We start from the raw sequence: 18,927 nt of genomic DNA, 5'->3' as shown, positions 1-18,927 counted from the left end.
ACTAAGTAGAATTAAGATTCAACTTTCATTGTTATTTATAAGAATAACTAAGTCTGGACTTCCAATTTCTCATACCTTGCCAAAAGTTGCTTTGTAGTTATTTATTTATTTTAATTTCCATTTAATTTACTTGTCATTAAATTACTCATTCCTCATTCTTGAAACCCCAATTTACAATCTTCATAACCAATAATAAGAACAAACTTCCCTGCAGTTCCTTGAGAAGACGACCCGAGGTTTAAATACTCGGTTATCAATTTTAAGGGGTTTGTTACTTGTGACAACCAAAACGTTTGTATGAAAGGACTTTTGAAGGTTTAGAAACTATACTTGCAACGAGGATTTATCCGTAAATTTCTAGACCACGCAAAAGTTCTCTCATCAGTCATTCTCAGCGAAACCTCTCGGCACTACCTTTTGATTATATCTGGAAGCCATTCGACGTTTTAGTGCTTCTTTCCTGATCCGAGCTCTTTCTTGGATTTCAGGAAGCAGGTCAAGCTCTTCCCTTTGAAGTTGGGAGTTGGCTTCCTCATTGTAATGAACCACTCTAGGCGACCTTTCCTCGACCTCTACTGGGATCATTGCCTCCACTCCGTATGCTAATCGAAATGGTGATTCGTTTGTGGTGGAATGTGGCGTTGTTCGATATGCTCATAGGACTTGTGGAAGTTCTTCGGCCCAAGCTCCCTTTGCATCTTGCAGTCTCCGTTTCAGCCCAGCCAATATGACTTTGTTGGCCGCTTCGGCTTGTCCATTGGCTTGGGGATGTTCGACGGAGGTGAACTGGTGTTTTATGTTTAAGTCGGCTGCTAACTTTCTGAAGCCCGCATCTGTGAATTGGGTGCCATTGTCTGTAGTGATGGAGTATGGAATCCCAAACCTTGTGACAATATTCCTATATAAGAATCTTCGGCTCCTTTGAGCAGTGGCGTTGGCTAGGGGCTCTGCCTCGATCCACTTTGTGAAATAGTCTACCCCGACTATGAGGAATTTAACTTGTCCTGATCCCTGGGGAAAGGGTCCGAGAAGATCGAGTCCCCATTTTGCAAATGGCCAAGGCGAAGTTACGCTGATGAGCTCTTCTGGCGGGGCGATGTGAAAGTTGGCATGTTTCTGGCATGGTGGGCATGTCCTTACAAATTCTGTAGCTTCCTTTTGTAGATTTGGCCAATAAAATCCCGCCCAGAGTACTTTTTTGGTGAGATCTTGTGCTCCGAGATGATTGCCACAAATGCCACTGTGTACCTCCTCTAAAACTTCCCTTGTGTTGGAGGTCGGCACACATTTTAATAGTGGTATTGAAATCCCTCTTTTATATAGGGTGTTGTTTATGATAGTGTAGTACTGGGCCTCCCATTTTAACCTCTTTGCCTGCTTCTCATTTGTGGGGAGTGTTTATGTTTTGAGGTAATTAATTATGGGGGTCATCCATCCTTGATCCTGACTTGTTATGGCTATGACTTTTTCCTCTTCCGAGATTGACGGGTTCTGTAGCATTTCCTGGATGAGGCTTCTATTGTTGCCCCCTGGTTTGGTGCTGGCTAGTTTTGAGAGTGCATCAGCTCGGGTATTTTGTTCGCGGGGTATGTGGCAGATCTTATATTCCCCGAGTTGTCCGTGCTGTTCCTTGGTTTTATCCAAATATTTTTTCATGGTGGGATCTTTGGCTTGGTAGCTCCCTGTTATTTATGAGGTGACTACTTGTGAATCACTGAAGATGTTGAGTTTTTGAGCTCCAACCTCCTTAGCCAGCTTCAAACCAGCTAGTAACGCTTCATATTCCGCCTGGTTGTTTGAGGCCGGGAACCCAAATTTGAGGGAGAGCTCAACTTGGGTTCCTTGGTTGCTTTCTATTATCACACCTGCGCCGCTTCCAGTCTTATTCGAGGACCCGTCCACGTAGAGATTCCATTCTGTGGGGGGTTTCCAGGGTATCTGTGAATTCTGCAATGAAGTCGGCTAAGTACTGTGATTTGATGGCTATCCGAGCTTCATATTGGAGGTCGAACTAGGATAACTCAACTGCCCATTGTAAAATTCTGCCTGCTAGATCTGTTTTCTGCAATATCCCTTTTATGGGCTGGTCGGTCCGAACCTTAATGGTGTGAGCCTGGAAGTACGAGCGAAGTCGTCGAGATGTCAGTATGAGAGTATATGCGAACTTTTCTATTTTTTGATAGTTCAGTTCGGATCCCTGCAGCGCTTTACTAATGAAGTATACAAGTTGTTGCCCTTTGTCGTCCTCTCGAACCAGTGCTAAGACTACTGCCCGACTTCCTACCGCAAGGTACAATACGAGTGGTTCTTCCTCTCATGGTCGAGTTAGGATAGGTGGTCATCCAAGGAAACTTTTGAAATCCTAGAAGGCTTGCTCGCATTCCATTGTCCATTCGAACTTCTTTTCTTTCCTTAAAGTGGCATAGAAGGGGAGAGATCTTATCGCTGATCCTGCTAAGAATCTGGATAAGGCTGCCAATCTCCTATTGAGTTGTTGTACTTCTCTGACACAAGTTGGGCTCTTCATGTTGAGTATGGCCTGGCATTTGTCTGGATTTGCTTCAATTCCTCTTTGTGTGAGCATGAAACCTAAGAATTTGCCTGCTTCTACTGCAAAGGTGCATTTTGCGGGATTGAGTCGCATGTCATGCTTCCTTATAGTGTCGAACACTTGGGCCAGGTCAGACAATAATGTCTCTTTACTTTGTGTCTTTATTAACATGTCGTCAACGTAGACTTCCATTAGCCTTTGATAAGTAGCTCCCGCATTCTTGAGACCGAAAGGCATCACAATGTAGCAGTAATTTACTTTTGGTGTTAAAAATGAGGTCTTTTCTTGATCTGGTGGATACATGGGGATTTGGTTGTATCCAGAATATGCATCCATAAACGAGAGGTATCTATATCCAGATGAAGCATCTACCAGAGCGTCGATACTTGGGAGTGGGTATGGATCTTTTGGGCAGGCTTTGTTGAGATCGGTGTAGTCGGTGCACATTCGCCACTTCCCATTTGATTTTTTCACCAAGACGACGTTAGCTAGCCATAGTAGGTACTTGACTTCTCTTATGAACCCTGCCTCCAGTAGTGCTTGTACCTGTTCTTCCACAGCTTGGGATCGTTCTGGCCCAAGTTTTCTTCGTTTCTGCTGTACCGGTCGAGATCCTGGATAGACCGCCAACTTGTGACACATTAGCTTGGGGTCTATGCCTAGCATGTCTGCAGCTTTCCATGCAAAGAGATCGACATTATCTCGTAAGAACCGTACTAGTGATTCTTTTGAGTTTCCTTTCAGGATCGTGCCGATATTAGTTGTTTTGTCTGAGGTGTCTCCGATCTGAACTTTCTCTACTTCACCTTCGGGCTGTGGACGGAGTTCTTCTCGTCTCTGAACTCCACCAAGCTTAATTGTATGGAACTCTTCTCCTCTGCCTCTGAGGTTTAGACTTTCGTTATAACAGCGGCGTGCCATCTTTTGATCTGCTTTTATTGTAGCTATCCCTTCTGTAGTTAGGAATTTCATGCATAGATGTAGAGTTGAGACTATTGCGCCGAGTTGATTTAGTGTTGTCCGACCTATTAGGGTATAGTAGGCTGAACTCACGTCGACCACGATGTAGTCTATCTTGAGTGTTTTGGATTGGTTCCCTTTTCCAAAGGTTGTATGTAGTGACACGTATCCTAGTAGTTGTACTGGGGTATCTCCCAGTCCGAACAGGCTGTTCGGGTATGCTCTAAGCTCTTTTTCTTCTAAACCGTGCTTGTCGAAGGCAGTTTTGAATAAGATGTCAGCGGAGCTCCCTTGGTCTATTAATGTGCGGTGGAGATTGGCGTTTTCCAGTATGATGGTGATGACCATGGGATCGTCGTGTCCTGAGATGATACCGGATGCGTCTTCTTTGGTAAACGTGATTGCAGGTATGTCGGGTGCTTCCTCCTTCCCTTCGACATGATATACTTCTTTGAGATATCTTTTGCGAGATGATTTGGAGATTCCTCCTCCTGCAAATCCGCCGTGTATCATGTGGACGTGTCTCTCTGGTGTACGAGGTGATCGCTCAGCTCGTCCGACATCTTCATCCCTTCGTCTCTTTCTTTGCTCATCATCTCGGGTGGCTAGAAACCGATCTAGTTTTCCTTCTCTCACCAATTTTTTTATGAAGTTTTTTAAGTCAAAGCATTCGTTGGTGGAGTGCCCACGGACTCGATAGTATTCACAATATTCATTCCGGTTTCCTCCTCCTCTTTTGCCTTTGAGGGGTCGAGCTGGGGGTATTTTTCCGTATGGCAGACTTCTTTGTAGACATCTACCAGGGATACCCTAAGAGGAGTGTAATTGTGATATTTTTTAATTTTCTCCCCTTGTCGATCTTCCTTCTTTTTGGATTCTTTATCTTTGTCTCAGTAGGAGAATCCGGATTTTGAGGTTTCTCCCAACCGAGAGTTTTCTTCCATGTTGATATATTTTTCCGCTCGCTCTTGCACCTCATCCAGAGATGTGGGATATTTCTTCGATATAGATTGGCTAAAAGGTCCCTCTCGTAGGCCATTGATGAGGCCCATGATGGCGGCCTCTGTTGGCAAGCTTTGTATGTCTAGGCATGTTTTGTTGAATCTCTCCATGTAGTTGTGAAGACTTTCCCGATCTCCTTGCCTGATTCCTAGTAGACTGGGGGCGTGCTTGGCCTTGTCTTTTTGGATGGAGAATCTGGCCAGAAATTTTTGGCTAGGTCATCAAAGCTTGAGATGGACTTAGGAGGTAAATTGTCGAACCATCTAATTGCTGTCTTCGTGAGAGTCGTTGGAAAAGCTTTGCAGCGAACAGCGTCCGAGGCGTCGGTGAGGTACATTCTACTTCTGAAGTTGCTGAGGTGATGGTTAGGATCTGTAGTGCCATCATACAAGGTCATATCCGGGAGTTTGAAGTCCTTAGGGATTTTAGTTTTCATGATTTTCCTAGTGAATGGATCTTGATCTTTGCGTGAATTGTCCTCAGGAGTGGTCCGGGTAGCCTTTGCTTTGAGATCGGCTTCGAGCTGTAGGATTTTATCTTCTAACTCTCGACGTCACCTTACCTCCCTTTGTAGATCCTTGCCAACTTCTCGTTGATGCTGACTTTCTTTTTCAAGTTGCTTTAAACGATCTTGAAGTGCTTCTATTACTCCTGGATTCGATGAGTTTTTGTCTCCGTTAGATTCTGGAATATCTTTTGCTGTAGCGTCTGCATTTTTGTGCGGCGTTCTGTCCTCCAGATCTGAATCGTGGTCGTTGTCATGGTCGTCCGCCATGGGGATGAGATGACTTCCAGGTTCTCCGGCAATGACGCCAATGTTCCGAGGGTTACCTGAAACTGTAGGTCGATCTCGGTCGAGATCTTCTGTACTAGTCGGAGATGACGTGTCCGGCTGGGGGTAGCGGCCGAAGCTGTCGTGTCCGACTTGTTGAACTGGCTGCACTGCTGATCCTTTGTCACCGGAGGGTGGGGGTTACCTGCAAGAGACTCTGATGTTTAAGTTAGCATGGGTATTAAACAGGTTTTTAGTAGAATCAGAGTATGAGTTATACCTGGGTGCTCCAGTGTATTTATAGTGGTTGTCGAGTGACCTTTTCTAGATAAGATAAGTTAGTTATCTTATCTTATCTTTATCTTTGAGTTAAGGTCAGCTTATCTTCAAGGGAACCGCCCTTATCTCTATAGGCTTGGACTGCCTTTGGATTTGGGTCGTGTTCCTTGAGTTGGGCCCTTCTTTGGGCTTTCCTGTCGATTTGGCCGAGCTCTTTGAAAAGAGGTCGGATAGTCTGACTTGAAGAGGTCGGTCGCTTTGTCGCTAAACATCCCGGATCGGATAGCTTGACCCAGGATATGAACATTACCCGAAATAGTGGTGCAGAGAGTTGGAGAAGAAGTGAAGAAATCAACTTGCATGCAAATAGAAACTAATTACTTTTAACCTCTGACTTAACTTAACATGTTCTTGATTAATTTGATTGGACATTGCTTTCTTGATTAGCTTTTTTTTTCTAGTGTGTGAGTTCGAAGATGAAGTTCTCTCTTGTGTTTAGCAGAAATGCATATGAGAAACCTAGTTTAGGTTTAATTTACTAAAGTTTGGTTGGTATTGAACTTGGTCTGTGGGTCATGTTCCATTCAGCACACTTGAGTGCATTTTGCTTCACTATTTTGGATTATAACAAAAATAATATTGGACCTGCACACTTGAACCAATTTATTAAAAATTATTTAAGATATTAACCCAACTTAATCATATTTGTTATTATCAAAGTGTTAATTATTTTTCTAATTCAACAATTATGTTCAAATAAAAACATATATATCAATGTTAAACATAAAAGAAAAAAAAAATACTATTTAGCATTTAATTAAAAAACCATAAAAAATAGTGTTTAATTTAATAAAAATAATTAACAGTTAATATTTAAAATTTACTACAAAAAATAAATTAAATAAAAATTAAACACCAAATGATAAATACCATAAAATTTACAAAAATAAAATATAATTAAACATCAGAGGTCATATAAGTTTTGCTATGTGGAGTAGTGAGCAAGCCACATTAATTTAGTCAAATGTTGACTTCTGATATTCTCTGCCTTGGAAGACAATTCGCGGATAAAGCCAAGAACACAGAATTTTACCACTATCTTCCATTGTCTGACACATTAAAATATTAATAAAATTAATTTGATCATTTTATGTAATTTTACTACATTCCTCTTGGAATATAAAATATTAGTTAAATTTAACTTTGTCTAATTAGCTAAGCCAAAATCAAAATCCAAACAATACTAATAATAATAATCAGGGTACCACACTAATTATTTATTATTGAATTGAATCGGTCTATATATTAATCTCAACATCGGTCTGATATTGAAAGCAAAATCATCCCAAAGCACTGCATGGCTCTATTCATGTGATTCCTTGTTAAAACTTAGAAGAACCACTGCTACTATTAATCAACACAAAAATGGCGACGATAATTGAGTTGGTCCCAAAAGGGTATGGATTTGTGGCGATTGTAATATACTGTTTCCTGAACTTGTACATGGCTGCACAAGTGGCCATTGCTCGCACCAAGTACAAAGTTCCGTATCCCACCCTTTATGCTTCTGAATCCCAAATTAAAAGAAAAAAAATTCTGTTCTGCTAACGAATATATGTATTGAGGATGTAAAAGATTCCACAAAAAGAACAAGAATTCATAGCCTTATGAGAAGATTATGTAATTTGCAGCATTTTGCAAGATTAACTCTATTTATATACATGTGCGGTTAATTAATTTGATTTCAGGAAGCAACAATTTTTTGAATTTTTTTGGCTCATTTTTTTGTTATAGAAGCCTTGAACGTGATGTGTTGCGTTATAGGGTATAGAGGTGCTAGACAAATATGTGGGGCAATTTTTTTTGCGTTATTATATAAACAAGTCGAACTATGCGAGTTGTGGTTGGAAGAAAATATCATGGGCAAATTGAACGGTTCGATTTGCAAGGAGAGAAATTTCAAATTTTTGATGAAGCAAATTGGATTGTCCGTGTTGTATATGAAGCTATTTTTTTTAATAATACGAAAATCAATTCGGACCATCTGAATTGATTATTATATAATTTTTTTGAATGAGCTGGAACAACTCACTGAGTCCGATTTATGCAGATAAATGTATATAAAAATGTGTAAGTCATAAACAAGGCAGCAGATACCGTCTTCTCATCTTGTTCTTTTGCTTTCTTTCACTCCTTGTTCTCTCTTCTTTGCTATGAGGTAAAAAAAATTGATAGTGAAGTTTCTGTTTCTGTTTAGATTGGTGAGAGAAATAGATGATAGAGTTCTTTTAAAAGTGTATTATTTTGGTCAGATTTTATTACAAACATTTGAAGGAGTAAAATTTATTTGTGAAAATCCGTTAGATGTTGTTATTCCCTTCACAATCTCATTTGAAGAGCTCAAAAATGTGATTTGTGAGAAGATAGATTCTGCGATGTCAAGGAAAATATCATGTATTTTATACAGATATCCCATATTAGTATTTGGTGGATTCATTCAATTTCAAACCAAATATATAACCGACGAAGCGAATATGCAAGAGATGTTTTCAATGTATATTGAAAGTCGTGCCCAAATGTCGCTCATCAAACTGTACATTGAATTCGAACAATCTAAGGCCGACCGAAATATTGTATGGAAAGATTACAATAGTGACAGTGAGGTAGAGTTCGAAAGCAATTATGTTGTTGATCCAAATGGAGATAAAGATCAAGGTGACGGCACTATGGCTCCAAATGTGACAGACGTGACAAATGCACTGACAAATAAAGTGCCGTTTGAGGAGCCATCTTTCATACGAGTGTTGGATTTGGAAGCCATGCATGCTCCGGAGTTTCCGGAATATGAGCGCCGGTACGTAATTGCCTATATTTATAAGACGGATTAGAATTCTGTAATAATTTATATTGATTGATGGACCAAATAGTTAAGTGATATGTGAAAATATATTCAATTAGAATTTGTTTATGTGTTTATGTAGTTAAGTTTAGGATAATAATATTTTTTGTTAGTTATTGATGTAGTTAAATATTAATTAGTGTTTATTAATCAATATTTATTTATATTTTTATGATTTCTTTTTTTGTTAAGATTGAGATAATAACCTGATGTAAAGTTTATTTATATCATCATTAATGTATTGAGTGTTTATTTACCTTTAATTTCGGTTATTAAACCAAACCAAATACTTCTTTAATGAAAATATACCTGGCCTTCTTGAAGATCATTCAAGGCCCTTCTAAAGTGAGTAAGTATAAGATACCTAAAGCGTCGATCTCCACGCTCCCAATTACGCCACCTAATATGACTTAATTCATTAACAGAACTGGATTCTAAATATGAAGATACGGAGTAAATGTAAGATAATGTTACATGTTTGCAAGCGGAAAACTACGGGGTTCCCTAGGAACCGGCGCTAGATATGGCAGGCGGATCCAAGCCCAAACGAGCAGCAGTGTTAGCGGATCGTCAATCTCCTTACAGTCAAAACGAGATGCCCTGCATAACGCCCTGTACAGGTGTGCGAGGCAAGCCGATCCCCAACTGTACTGTCCGATACTGCCAAAATCATGAAGTAAAGGCAGAAACTTCCAGTGCACAGATGCCCCAGGCTTGTCTCCAAATTATATCGTACCGATCAACAACATAATGTGACACTTCATGTACCTCTGTATATTGTTTTCATCAGTCAACTGTAACCGTTCTTTTAGATCCCGAAGCCACGTCAATTTTATACCGCTTCCTCTATAGTTTGACTTTCTCGGTGCAATCTCAAATTGGTGCAAACACTCCGCTTCTAAGGTTTCAAAATTACTCATAGTTATCCCTGTGACTGGAAGACCGTCCGTCGGAAGACCAAGAATCATAGCCATATCTTCAAGTGTCACAGCACATTCACCAATCGGAAGGTGAAAGGTATGTGTGTTTGGATGCCACCTTTCGACTAGAGCATTTACGAGTGCTTTCTGACATTGGACTATTCCAATCTGAGATGCATGATAAAAACCAGTAAATCGTAAATGCTCTTTCACCCTATCATCGTACTGATCCAGAGGAAAAGGGTGATCACACGTCAACATCCATGAACTCTACAAAAACATAAATTATTAATCAAACTAGGGTTTTTTACTTAAATAAATTGAATGGGAGTCAAAATTACCTGATTCCCCTGAAACGGATTCTGCAACGTAAATCCCCTCTTGGTATTATTATATAAATCGTCCTAGGCTGCACAGGATTACATAAAACGTGAATCATCTCAGCCTAGGACGATTAATGCATGAACATGTAAGGCAAATCAAACGTAAATCGTGGCAGGGTCTCCAGGGTTAGAAGAAGAGCATAAATCGTTCCAGGGTGGTAGGTTTCACGTGTTAATGGGCTAACTCTCACTGGACTGTCACGATTTATGCATTATTGGGACCCTCTTCAGCCTGGCACGATTTATGTGTTAGTTTGTAACACTAACTGGGTTGGGACGATTTATGCCCAAAGTTAGTAACCCTAGGAACTCAAGAATTTAATGATTTAGCGTGTATGTAGCTTAGCATAAGACGTTAGAAATCAGCTTCTTAGTAGCTTAGTTAACACTCTTACTACAGAGTGATGGTTGCATAATAGGGTACTCTTATTTATAATATTTTAATTTAAATTATATCTATTTAAATTTTAACTTAAAAAATAAAAATATACTTTTTATAATTTCAATTATTGATTTTATTGAGAAGATTAAATTAAATTTAAAAAAATACTAACAAATTATAATAAAGGAGTACTAAATTTTAATACATAAATTTAAATTTTTTCTTTAAAAAAAATGTCAAAAGGTGTTAAAAAATATTAATTTTGCATAATATAAATTTATGTTGTTTTAAGTAACATAAATTTAAGTTTTTATGAAATTTTTAGTATTAGTTGTGTATATAATTTTTTTTAATCATTTTTATTAATGCATATTTTTTATTATAATTTGTTAGTATTTTTTTATTTAGTTTGATTTTTTTAATAGAATTAATAATTAAAATTATAAATAAATAATTAAAATTTATATGAAGTCAAATAAAAAATGACAAAAAAAATTCTATAAAAAATATGCATTAATAAAAATGATTAAAAAAATTATATAAACAACGAATACTAAAAATTTTATAAAAACTTAAATTTATGTTACTTAAAACAACATAAATTTATATTATGCAAAATTAATATTTTTTAACACCTTTTGACATTTTTTTTAAAGAAAAAATTTAAATTTATGTATTAAAATTTAGTATTCTTTTATTATAATTTGTTAGTATTTTTTTAAATTTAATTTAATCTTCTCAATAAAATTAATAATTGAAATTATAAAAAGTATATTTTTATTTTTTAAATTAAAATTTAAATAGATATAATTTAAATTAAAATATTATAAATAAGAGTACCCTATTATGCAACCATCACTCTATAATAAGAGTGTTAACTAAGCTACTAAGAAGCCTGATTTCTAACGTCTTATGCTAAATTACATACACCCTAAATCATTAAATCCTTGAGTTCTTAGGGTTGCTAACTTGGGCATAAATCGTCTCAGCCCAGTTAGTGTTACAAACTAACACATAAATCGTGCCAGGCTGAAGAGGGTCTCAATAATGCATAAATCGTGGCAGCCAGTGAGAGTTAGCCTATTAACACGTGAAACCTACCACCCTGGGACGATTTATGCTCTTCTTCTAACCCTGGAGACCCCGTCACGATTTACGTTTGATTTGCCTTACATGTTCATGCATTAATCGTCCTAGGCTAAGATGATTCACGTTTTATGTAACCCTGTGCAGCCTAGGACGATTTATATAATAATATCAAGAGGGGATTTACGTTACAGATTTTAGGGGAATCAGGTAATTTTGACTCCCATACAATTTATTTAAGTAAAAAACCCATCAAACTATCAACAATTACTAATTTACTACTAAAATATAATAATTTTCTAACTAGAACAACCAATATATCCAACAAATTATTTCTAATTTATCACTAATAATAATAACTAATAGATACTTTCAATTCCTACCTAACTAATGTTCTACTATAATATTAAAACCTCACTTACAACAGCATATTTATGTCAATTAAAAACCTAACAGAAAACAAATAATTATTATCGAAAAACAAATACATTATATTATTATATTTTACAAAACCTAATTATTGATCAAAATTAGGAACATTAATCCAAAAATGTATTTTTTAAACATATATTTTTTACTAAAAATATTACAAAAAATTCTAAACATATTCTTTTTACTAATCTATCATATTAGTCTAACTCAAACATTATCATTGATTAAAATATTCTCTAACTATATTTATATATATATTTCTAACTATTATTTAAACATATATTCTTAAATTTCAATCAATCAACAACAACAACACTGATATATGACTCTAATTTAAACTACTAACAACAACAACTATAATTAAATTTCTAATAATAATAATTATAATTCTGAATTAATAATAATAATAATAATAATAATATCACTGATATGTTCCTAAATTGACCTACTAACAACAACAATTATAATTAAATTTCTAACAACAACAATAATAATAATAATAATCTCACTGTTTCTACGTTGAACTAGTAATAACAACAACAATTATAATTAAACTTCTAACAACAACAATTATAACTCCGAAATAATAATAATAATAATAATGTCATTGATATGTTCTTTAAGTTAACAACAACAACTATAATTAAATTTTTTACAATAATAATTATAATTTTGAAATATCAAAAAAAATTTAATAAATAAACTTACATAATCAAGATAACTAAGATATCTTATAATATGAAATTCAAGACGATCAACATCTTTAGATTTTTTTTTTTTTTTTGTCATTTTAATTATTTTTCAACCACTTGTGGGGAGAAGAAGAAGAAGAATTAAATGAAGGAGAAGATGGGAGAATGGTTGCTGAGTGGGATGGAGATAAAACTCATTTTGTAGGGTGGGTATGCATGCATTAAAGGGTTATGCTGGGATTAAGGACACTGTTGTGGGGAGCAACGTCCATGCGACACGTGGCGGAAGAGGGACAATTCGGACCATCTGTTCTATCTCCTGAAATCGGACCGTCTGATTTGCCTGAGAGAACTCGCACCGTCCGATTTGTAGCCACCTGACACCACGCGCCGGTAAAACACGCATACTCTCCGTATCGTTATCCGGCACCAATCTATTCTCCATAATAAAATTAAAAAACAGAAAACTCGATGCAGTTATTTTTTTATATAAAATTAATAATTAAGAATTGTTAGATAATTTAATAAGTTTGACTAAATTATCATTTCTTAACTACTAATTTTACATAAATAGATCTGCATGTGAATTTCAATTACTTATACATAATACCTTCATCGTATTCCATGCAAGTCCAACAATGAATCTAACTTGCAATATTTCAATATCACTAACCAAGAAAAAAATTAATATCATATATTTATATTTTTACATATAGATAATTTCATAAGAATAAATACCTTATATTATTTGCGAAATGAGTCCAAAATTATTCCAACAAAATATATGACGAATAGAGTTATAGAGATACTAAAGTATAAAGCATACAATTCATACAATGAATAATTAATAATAAAATTCACCAAATTTCGCCATATAATCTTAATACATGTAGCTTGTATTTTCATCCCTTAAAAAGGAAAAAAAATGCAAGGATAAATTGCATTTCTAAATAATCTTTAGCATAATCCACCAAAAATTAGTAAATCATGGTAGAATACGCATGGTAATAAGGATAAGTTATGTTCAAAATACAATTACAGTATTGCCATTGCCAGCATGCATGGATGACAAAAACTCAAAAGGTTGATTTGCTTCTCTGCTTCTTGATCACAAGTTCAAAACTCAACAAAGGTCTTTAGGGATGGCATGTTCCATGGCATTGCATAAACATGTGATTCAATGTCTTCATGTTTTGATTTTATACATCAATCTTGGTTTATGTGCTCTGCCCAAAGAGAACCTCACAAAAATTACAATCCACCATTATAAAATAAACAACCGAAAAATACAATGTGTTCTCTAAAATCTGTTTTTTATATTAATTTGTTACATTTTTTTACAACAATATAAGATTTACAAAAATATGTTAATTCAATGCAATACAAAATACTAACCAAAATATGTTTCTAATTAATTTTGTCCAGTCATAAGTAGTAATAATTCAATTTCATATGGGCCCATGTTGAAAACTAACTTATAATGATATACATTAATTTATATTCAAATGAACATACATATAAAGTTAGCAAGTTATAAGATTCCACATACCTAAAGGAAGTAGAAGCTGTATTAGAATTGTCCCATAAACTTAGTTTCTTGAATGGTGCCTCCAGTGAATCAAGTTCAAGGTCCCACAAGGAATTCTCAATGGCCTGAGCCAGTTTCTCATCCTCATAAGCATTGTGGAAGCAGTTTCTTTCCTTAGCATCAAGAACCAGTTCCCTCCATACATTGTTACGGTTTATCAAAGTTGATGCATTTCCTAATATCCAAAGGCAATATCTGTGCATAAAACCAAACCAAAAGTTTTTCAATAAAAAAGAACTAAATCTCACCATTTAGAGCATGATCATAACATATATCTACAATATATAATGGATTCATGTAGGTACATTTTTTTTGGTGTATGAAATCTCAAATTACCAAAATGCACATAATTAATAAAGTTGGTTATTTTCAGTTATATAATACAATTTAATTTCGATACACTGCTAGTATAAAACAATTTTACACATAGATCTAATCATGTAACATCATGTCAGCAAAAACAACTATCTTTCATTAGTGGCATACCTAGCCCTCGTCAATGCCACATTTGTTCTTTGTCTATTTGAAAGAAAACCAATATTTCCAACACCATTGGATCTCACAGTTGATATTATAATTATGTCTTCTTCACCACCTTGAAAACCATCAACAGAACGAACACTCACAGAGAAGTTAGGATCACTGTCTGAAATATATTGCTTTATGGTCTTCTGGATTTCATGTACTTGACCATTGTATGGAGATATGATTCCTATGCTAACTTTCTTTCTTCTTGTCAAACATTCTGGCAACAAGAGAGGGAAAAGAAATAATATCATATCATATATATATCATATTAGGTTTAACTATGTTTTTATTCCCTATAATTGTGTGTTTAAATGTTTCAAAATTATTTTGGTCCCATTAAAAGTTTTGGTTGGTGTTGGTTTCTCATTTTTCTATAGGTAAGTTCCTTGGTTCCTATCATCTAAACTTCATATTAAATTAAGATATTATAAATAATCAAGAAAATTTAGGAAATATTGGTATAGATAAAAAATAATGTTATTAATCCAATCTCTTAATTATCCTCCTAATACTTAAATGAGTAAAAATTCAAATATATATCTTATTTTTCGAAAATATCAAAAAGATAAAAAAAAATTAAAACTTTTTTATTTAGAAATTAAGAAGATAATTAAAAAGATGAGTTAGGACTCTCATTATTTTTTTTAAAATATCTATCATTTCTAATGACATGGTAAGACTAAACACATTTTAAGAAAAAAGAGGTACCAATATCATGGCAAAACTTTATAGGGACTAAAAAACTATTCAAGCTTAATTACAAATGATGAGAAAGATAAACTAACCTTTTCTAAGTCTTTGAATAATCTCTGAGACAGCAGCAGCCTCAGCAATGTTCTTCAAACTATGATCATGATTAGACTGCTCTTTACCCCTTGATATGTTGATGAAAGAGTAGGAGCCATACATTTTCCCTTTAAGGAATTGTTTATTGTAGCTTGTTAATTTGACAATGGATGCATCAGCAAGTTGCTTATCATAGAACTCTTCACTTGGGAATTTGCTAATTGATGGATGCATCCTATACTGAATATTAAGCATGTGCCTCTCTTTTCCCAACAATACCAATCTCTCAAACAAACTTCTTCCAAATTCAGCCTTCTCAGCTATCTAAAATTTGATCAATTAACATATTAGATAATGATCTTCAATAATAAACAAAATTCAAAACAACTAAGTTACTAAACCAAAGGAGTATCTACTAGAATATTTAAAAAGATTAAACAAGCAAAACTACTTGGTTAGGGTATTTTAAACACGGGTTCAAACCATGGAAACAACCACCGATATAATTATCAGGTTAAGCTGTGTACATTACACCCCTTAGGTGCCCTTTCCCGGATCCTGCGTTAACACGGATGCTTGTGCACCAGAAAGTTTCCTTTAAAAGATTTCAGAATCTAAACCAAACTCACATTTTTGTGACCTAATTTCATATATGGTAATCAAGTAAACAACTCTTTTTCCCTATATTTTAGTGCTTGAGCATCCAAAGTACCTTGCTTTTAACCAATGCAGGAAGCTGTCTTTCATCACCTATGAGAACAGCATGTTGAAGACCAGGAAGTTGCAATGGAATTGCTGATTCACATTCTCTCAGCTGTGCTGCTTCATCAATAACTACAAACCGGAACTTTTCCCCTTCTTGAGTATGCAGTTTAGAAGAACTTGATGCAGTACAAAATACTAAGCATGCTTTCTCAATGCAAAACATTGACATGCCATCTTTGCTTGTCTTCCAAGGAAGCGAAATTGAACGTGATAGTGAACTTAGTATGCTTTGTAGGCTTTTTCCATCTTTACATTGATGAAAGTCTCGTTTGAACTTGGTATTGCGCAGCAAAATTTCCAGAGATTTCAACAAATCCAGAGCAATGAACATTTTCTTTACCTCTTTGATTGAAATCATAGATGTTGGTAGGTGAGTATACAAGGCTTTCATGAACAACTTGAGCCTACCTCCAATGTAACTGAACCTTTGCTTCACAAATTGCTCCATTGTCATACCAGAGGTACTCATCTTTTTATCTTCAACATAAAAATTGTAAGACTCTACAATGCCATCAAATTTCTTCTCGACAAATTGCTCAAATGTCAAAAGGTTAGAACTCTTCACTTTTCTCTTGTATGAAGAATATGCACGTTTTACATTGCTGTTACTTTTCTTAGCAAATTCTTCCAATGACATTAGATCCTCCTTATCATTCAGTTCACACCTATATTGTTGATTGGGGTTCTTCAGTAACTTGATCATAAGTTCCAAGTGATGTTTCCACCCGGTTAATGGCATAAAACACTTTAAAAGCTCTTCCACTCTATAATCAAGAAACACATCTTCAAGACCTGAAAAATTGTCCACTTTCATTCTGTTTTTGTTGCCAAATAGCAAAATGTTACCAAGGCCATAAGTATCAAACTTCTGTGACTGCTTAAACAAACTATGCAGGCGAGATGCCACGGTCAACACTGCATTATTAGTTGGAGCACATGTCAATGTTCTGATCTTCGCCCGGAGCAATGAATATAACAAGCAAGCAACAGTCTTTGTTTTGCCGGTTCCCGGGGGGCCCCATATAAGTTTAACATTATGACTGTAATGGCATTTGCTCATAGCAACACAGCTTAGAACAGAATCTCTTTGAGATTCATTCAGATTCTGAGCACGGATTATGCTTTGTGCTGAAGATTGAGCTGGAGACTGAGTCATGTTTTCTCCATAACAGCAAAAAATCTGATAGACTTCTTCAATCTGTAAAATATGGTATAACCATTGGAAATAAAAATAAGAAATCAAATAGATTCAACAAAATTAGCAGCATATCGAAATCAGAGATCAATGCATGAACATTTATAAAATGAGTCTCATGTAGAAAATGTTTCCATTTGCAGCTAGCATCAATATGCTTTTTAAATAACACTTAACTTACATTTGAATTAGGCTCATGCTGCCGAACTTTTTCAATAATGTTTATCTTTTCATCAACATTCAGTGCTCGCCAAATGCGAATATTTGTGGTCGTGTTCAACAAATATACAACATAGAGCTTTTGTGTTTCGTTAATATTCCCGGAAAATTCAGAATCCATATCCAAGCATTTAGATGAAAGTACATCAATCTCATCAGTAAATTCATCTTCTGATCCACAAATATAAGCAATATGGTATTGCATTTTAGGCCTGTTCAAGTCATATATCCCTTTTGGTCTAACATCTGTGAAAGCAACAATGTCTCCAAATTCAGGTTCATATTTCTCAACATTTTGAACTTCTTCAGTGACCTTCTTTACTCTCATTTTATAGAACAAGGCCTTGGGAGGTTTGAAGTCCCTGGACCTTTGAATCGTCATGACCTCACAAAATGGAGCTTGAGAAACACCTTCTATTCCTGAGCACAGATCACTGTGAGTTTCCTCAATCAGTGGGAAAATAAATGAGTTCAAGTACTCTTTTGTTGAGGAGAGTGAGAGTGGAATCTTCTGAACCTGTGAAGAAAAACATTTTATCTCCTAGAAGATCAAAATGGAATAGAAAGTGCAACCAAAATAGATAATAAGATTAACATCATTTGAGGCATAATATATAACTATAACTATTATATTACAAAGTTGTAGTGCTTCCTTTCTTGCTAAGAAATTTCATTATCTACTTACAGCAGAAAAGCAATGCTTGTATTAATCTTTTTGAAGAGAAGTTGAAATTAAGAATACAATTAGTTTGCGAATTTGTGATTAAAAATACAGGAGCAACTTTGTACTTATGAAGAACAGCACTCTTTCAATTCTACATTTTGTTTCCTCACTATGTTAAAAATTTAAAAACAGAACAAAAACAGAAAACTTACTAAATAAATAAAAAGAATAATGTAAGAATATCAAAGGCTAAAGAATATTGAACATAAAACAATAATAATAAAAAAGACCTTGTCTTTGTAGAGCTTGTGGTTCAGAACATCATGGAGAGTCCATGAGAACATAATATCCAACATCCTTGATCCTTTTTTTTTTCTCTCTGAATTCTAAATGACACAAATAAAGAATACGAGTCACAATTTTTTTTTCTTTATTTTGTTGACGTATATAGCAGTCAGCCAGTCACTATTACTGAAGGAAACAGAACCGTCCACAATACAAAACTTCAAACCACATTAGTAAATAGTAGTGAAGAAGAGGTAATGTCCAATTCGGTACCCGAAAGATTCAAACGCTGATATTTTGGTACTTAACTATTATTATTGACAAAAAGGTACCTGAATGATTAAAATTTTTGCCAAACGTGTCCACGTGCTTGCCGGATCATAGCTCCGATGAGTACGATACTTATGTGGACGCCGATTTTTGCTGACAATATCAGTTTTATATTAGATTGAATTTTTAATTAAAATTATGCTTAGCCTACCTGGAAATTAAGTTAACCTAATTGAATATTGGTTTTTTCCCAATTTAATTTTGCCCTA

General features: G+C 35.2%; 2 protein-coding genes across 2 annotated transcripts; both read right to left on the bottom strand.

The window, feature by feature from the left end:
* Positions 1 to 8,933: 8,933 nt before the first annotated feature.
* LOC107607232 (serine/threonine-protein phosphatase 7 long form homolog) lies at positions 8,934 to 9,644 on the bottom strand. Its single transcript, XM_016309205.1, has 2 exons — positions 9,232 to 9,644; positions 8,934 to 9,123 (listed from the first exon to the last, which is right to left on the bottom strand). The coding sequence occupies exons 1-2, from the start codon at positions 9,642 to 9,644 to the stop codon at positions 8,934 to 8,936; spliced, it is 603 nt and encodes a 200-aa protein (XP_016164691.1).
* A 3,900-nt stretch (positions 9,645 to 13,544) lies between these two features.
* Positions 13,545 to 18,459, bottom strand: LOC148550483 (uncharacterized). The gene is made up of 7 exons (XM_088494029.1): positions 18,394 to 18,459; positions 17,402 to 17,956; positions 15,973 to 17,223; positions 15,260 to 15,584; positions 14,433 to 14,691; positions 13,908 to 14,141; positions 13,545 to 13,584 (listed from the first exon to the last, which is right to left on the bottom strand). Exons 1-7 carry the CDS (start codon positions 18,457 to 18,459, stop codon positions 13,545 to 13,547), a joined length of 2,730 nt encoding a protein of 909 aa, XP_088350155.1.
* Positions 18,460 to 18,927: the final 468 nt, after the last annotated feature.

Source organism: Arachis ipaensis, chromosome B7, assembly GCF_059453495.1.
Source record: "Arachis ipaensis isolate K30076 ecotype BB chromosome B7, ASM5945349v1, whole genome shotgun sequence".
Classification (NCBI taxonomy): domain Eukaryota; kingdom Viridiplantae; phylum Streptophyta; class Magnoliopsida; order Fabales; family Fabaceae; genus Arachis; species Arachis ipaensis.
This window is presented reverse-complemented; position numbering and strand designations above follow the sequence as displayed.

Coding starts and splice junctions, on each gene's coding strand:
- LOC107607232 (XM_016309205.1), bottom strand. CDS start 9,644: ATGTTGACGTGTGATCACCCTTTTCCTCTGGATCAGTACGATGATAGG. Junction 9,124..9,231: donor GATGAAAACAATATACAGAG/GTACATGAAGTG, acceptor TGATTTTGGCAG/TATCGGACAGTACAGTTGGG.
- LOC148550483 (XM_088494029.1), bottom strand. CDS start 18,459: ATGTTGGATATTATGTTCTCATGGACTCTCCATGATGTTCTGAACCAC. Junction 17,957..18,393: donor ACAAGCTCTACAAAGACAAG/GTCTTTTTTATT, acceptor TTTTCTTCACAG/GTTCAGAAGATTCCACTCTC. Junction 14,142..14,432: donor GTGGCATTGACGAGGGCTAG/GTATGCCACTAA, acceptor TTTTATGCACAG/ATATTGCCTTTGGATATTAG.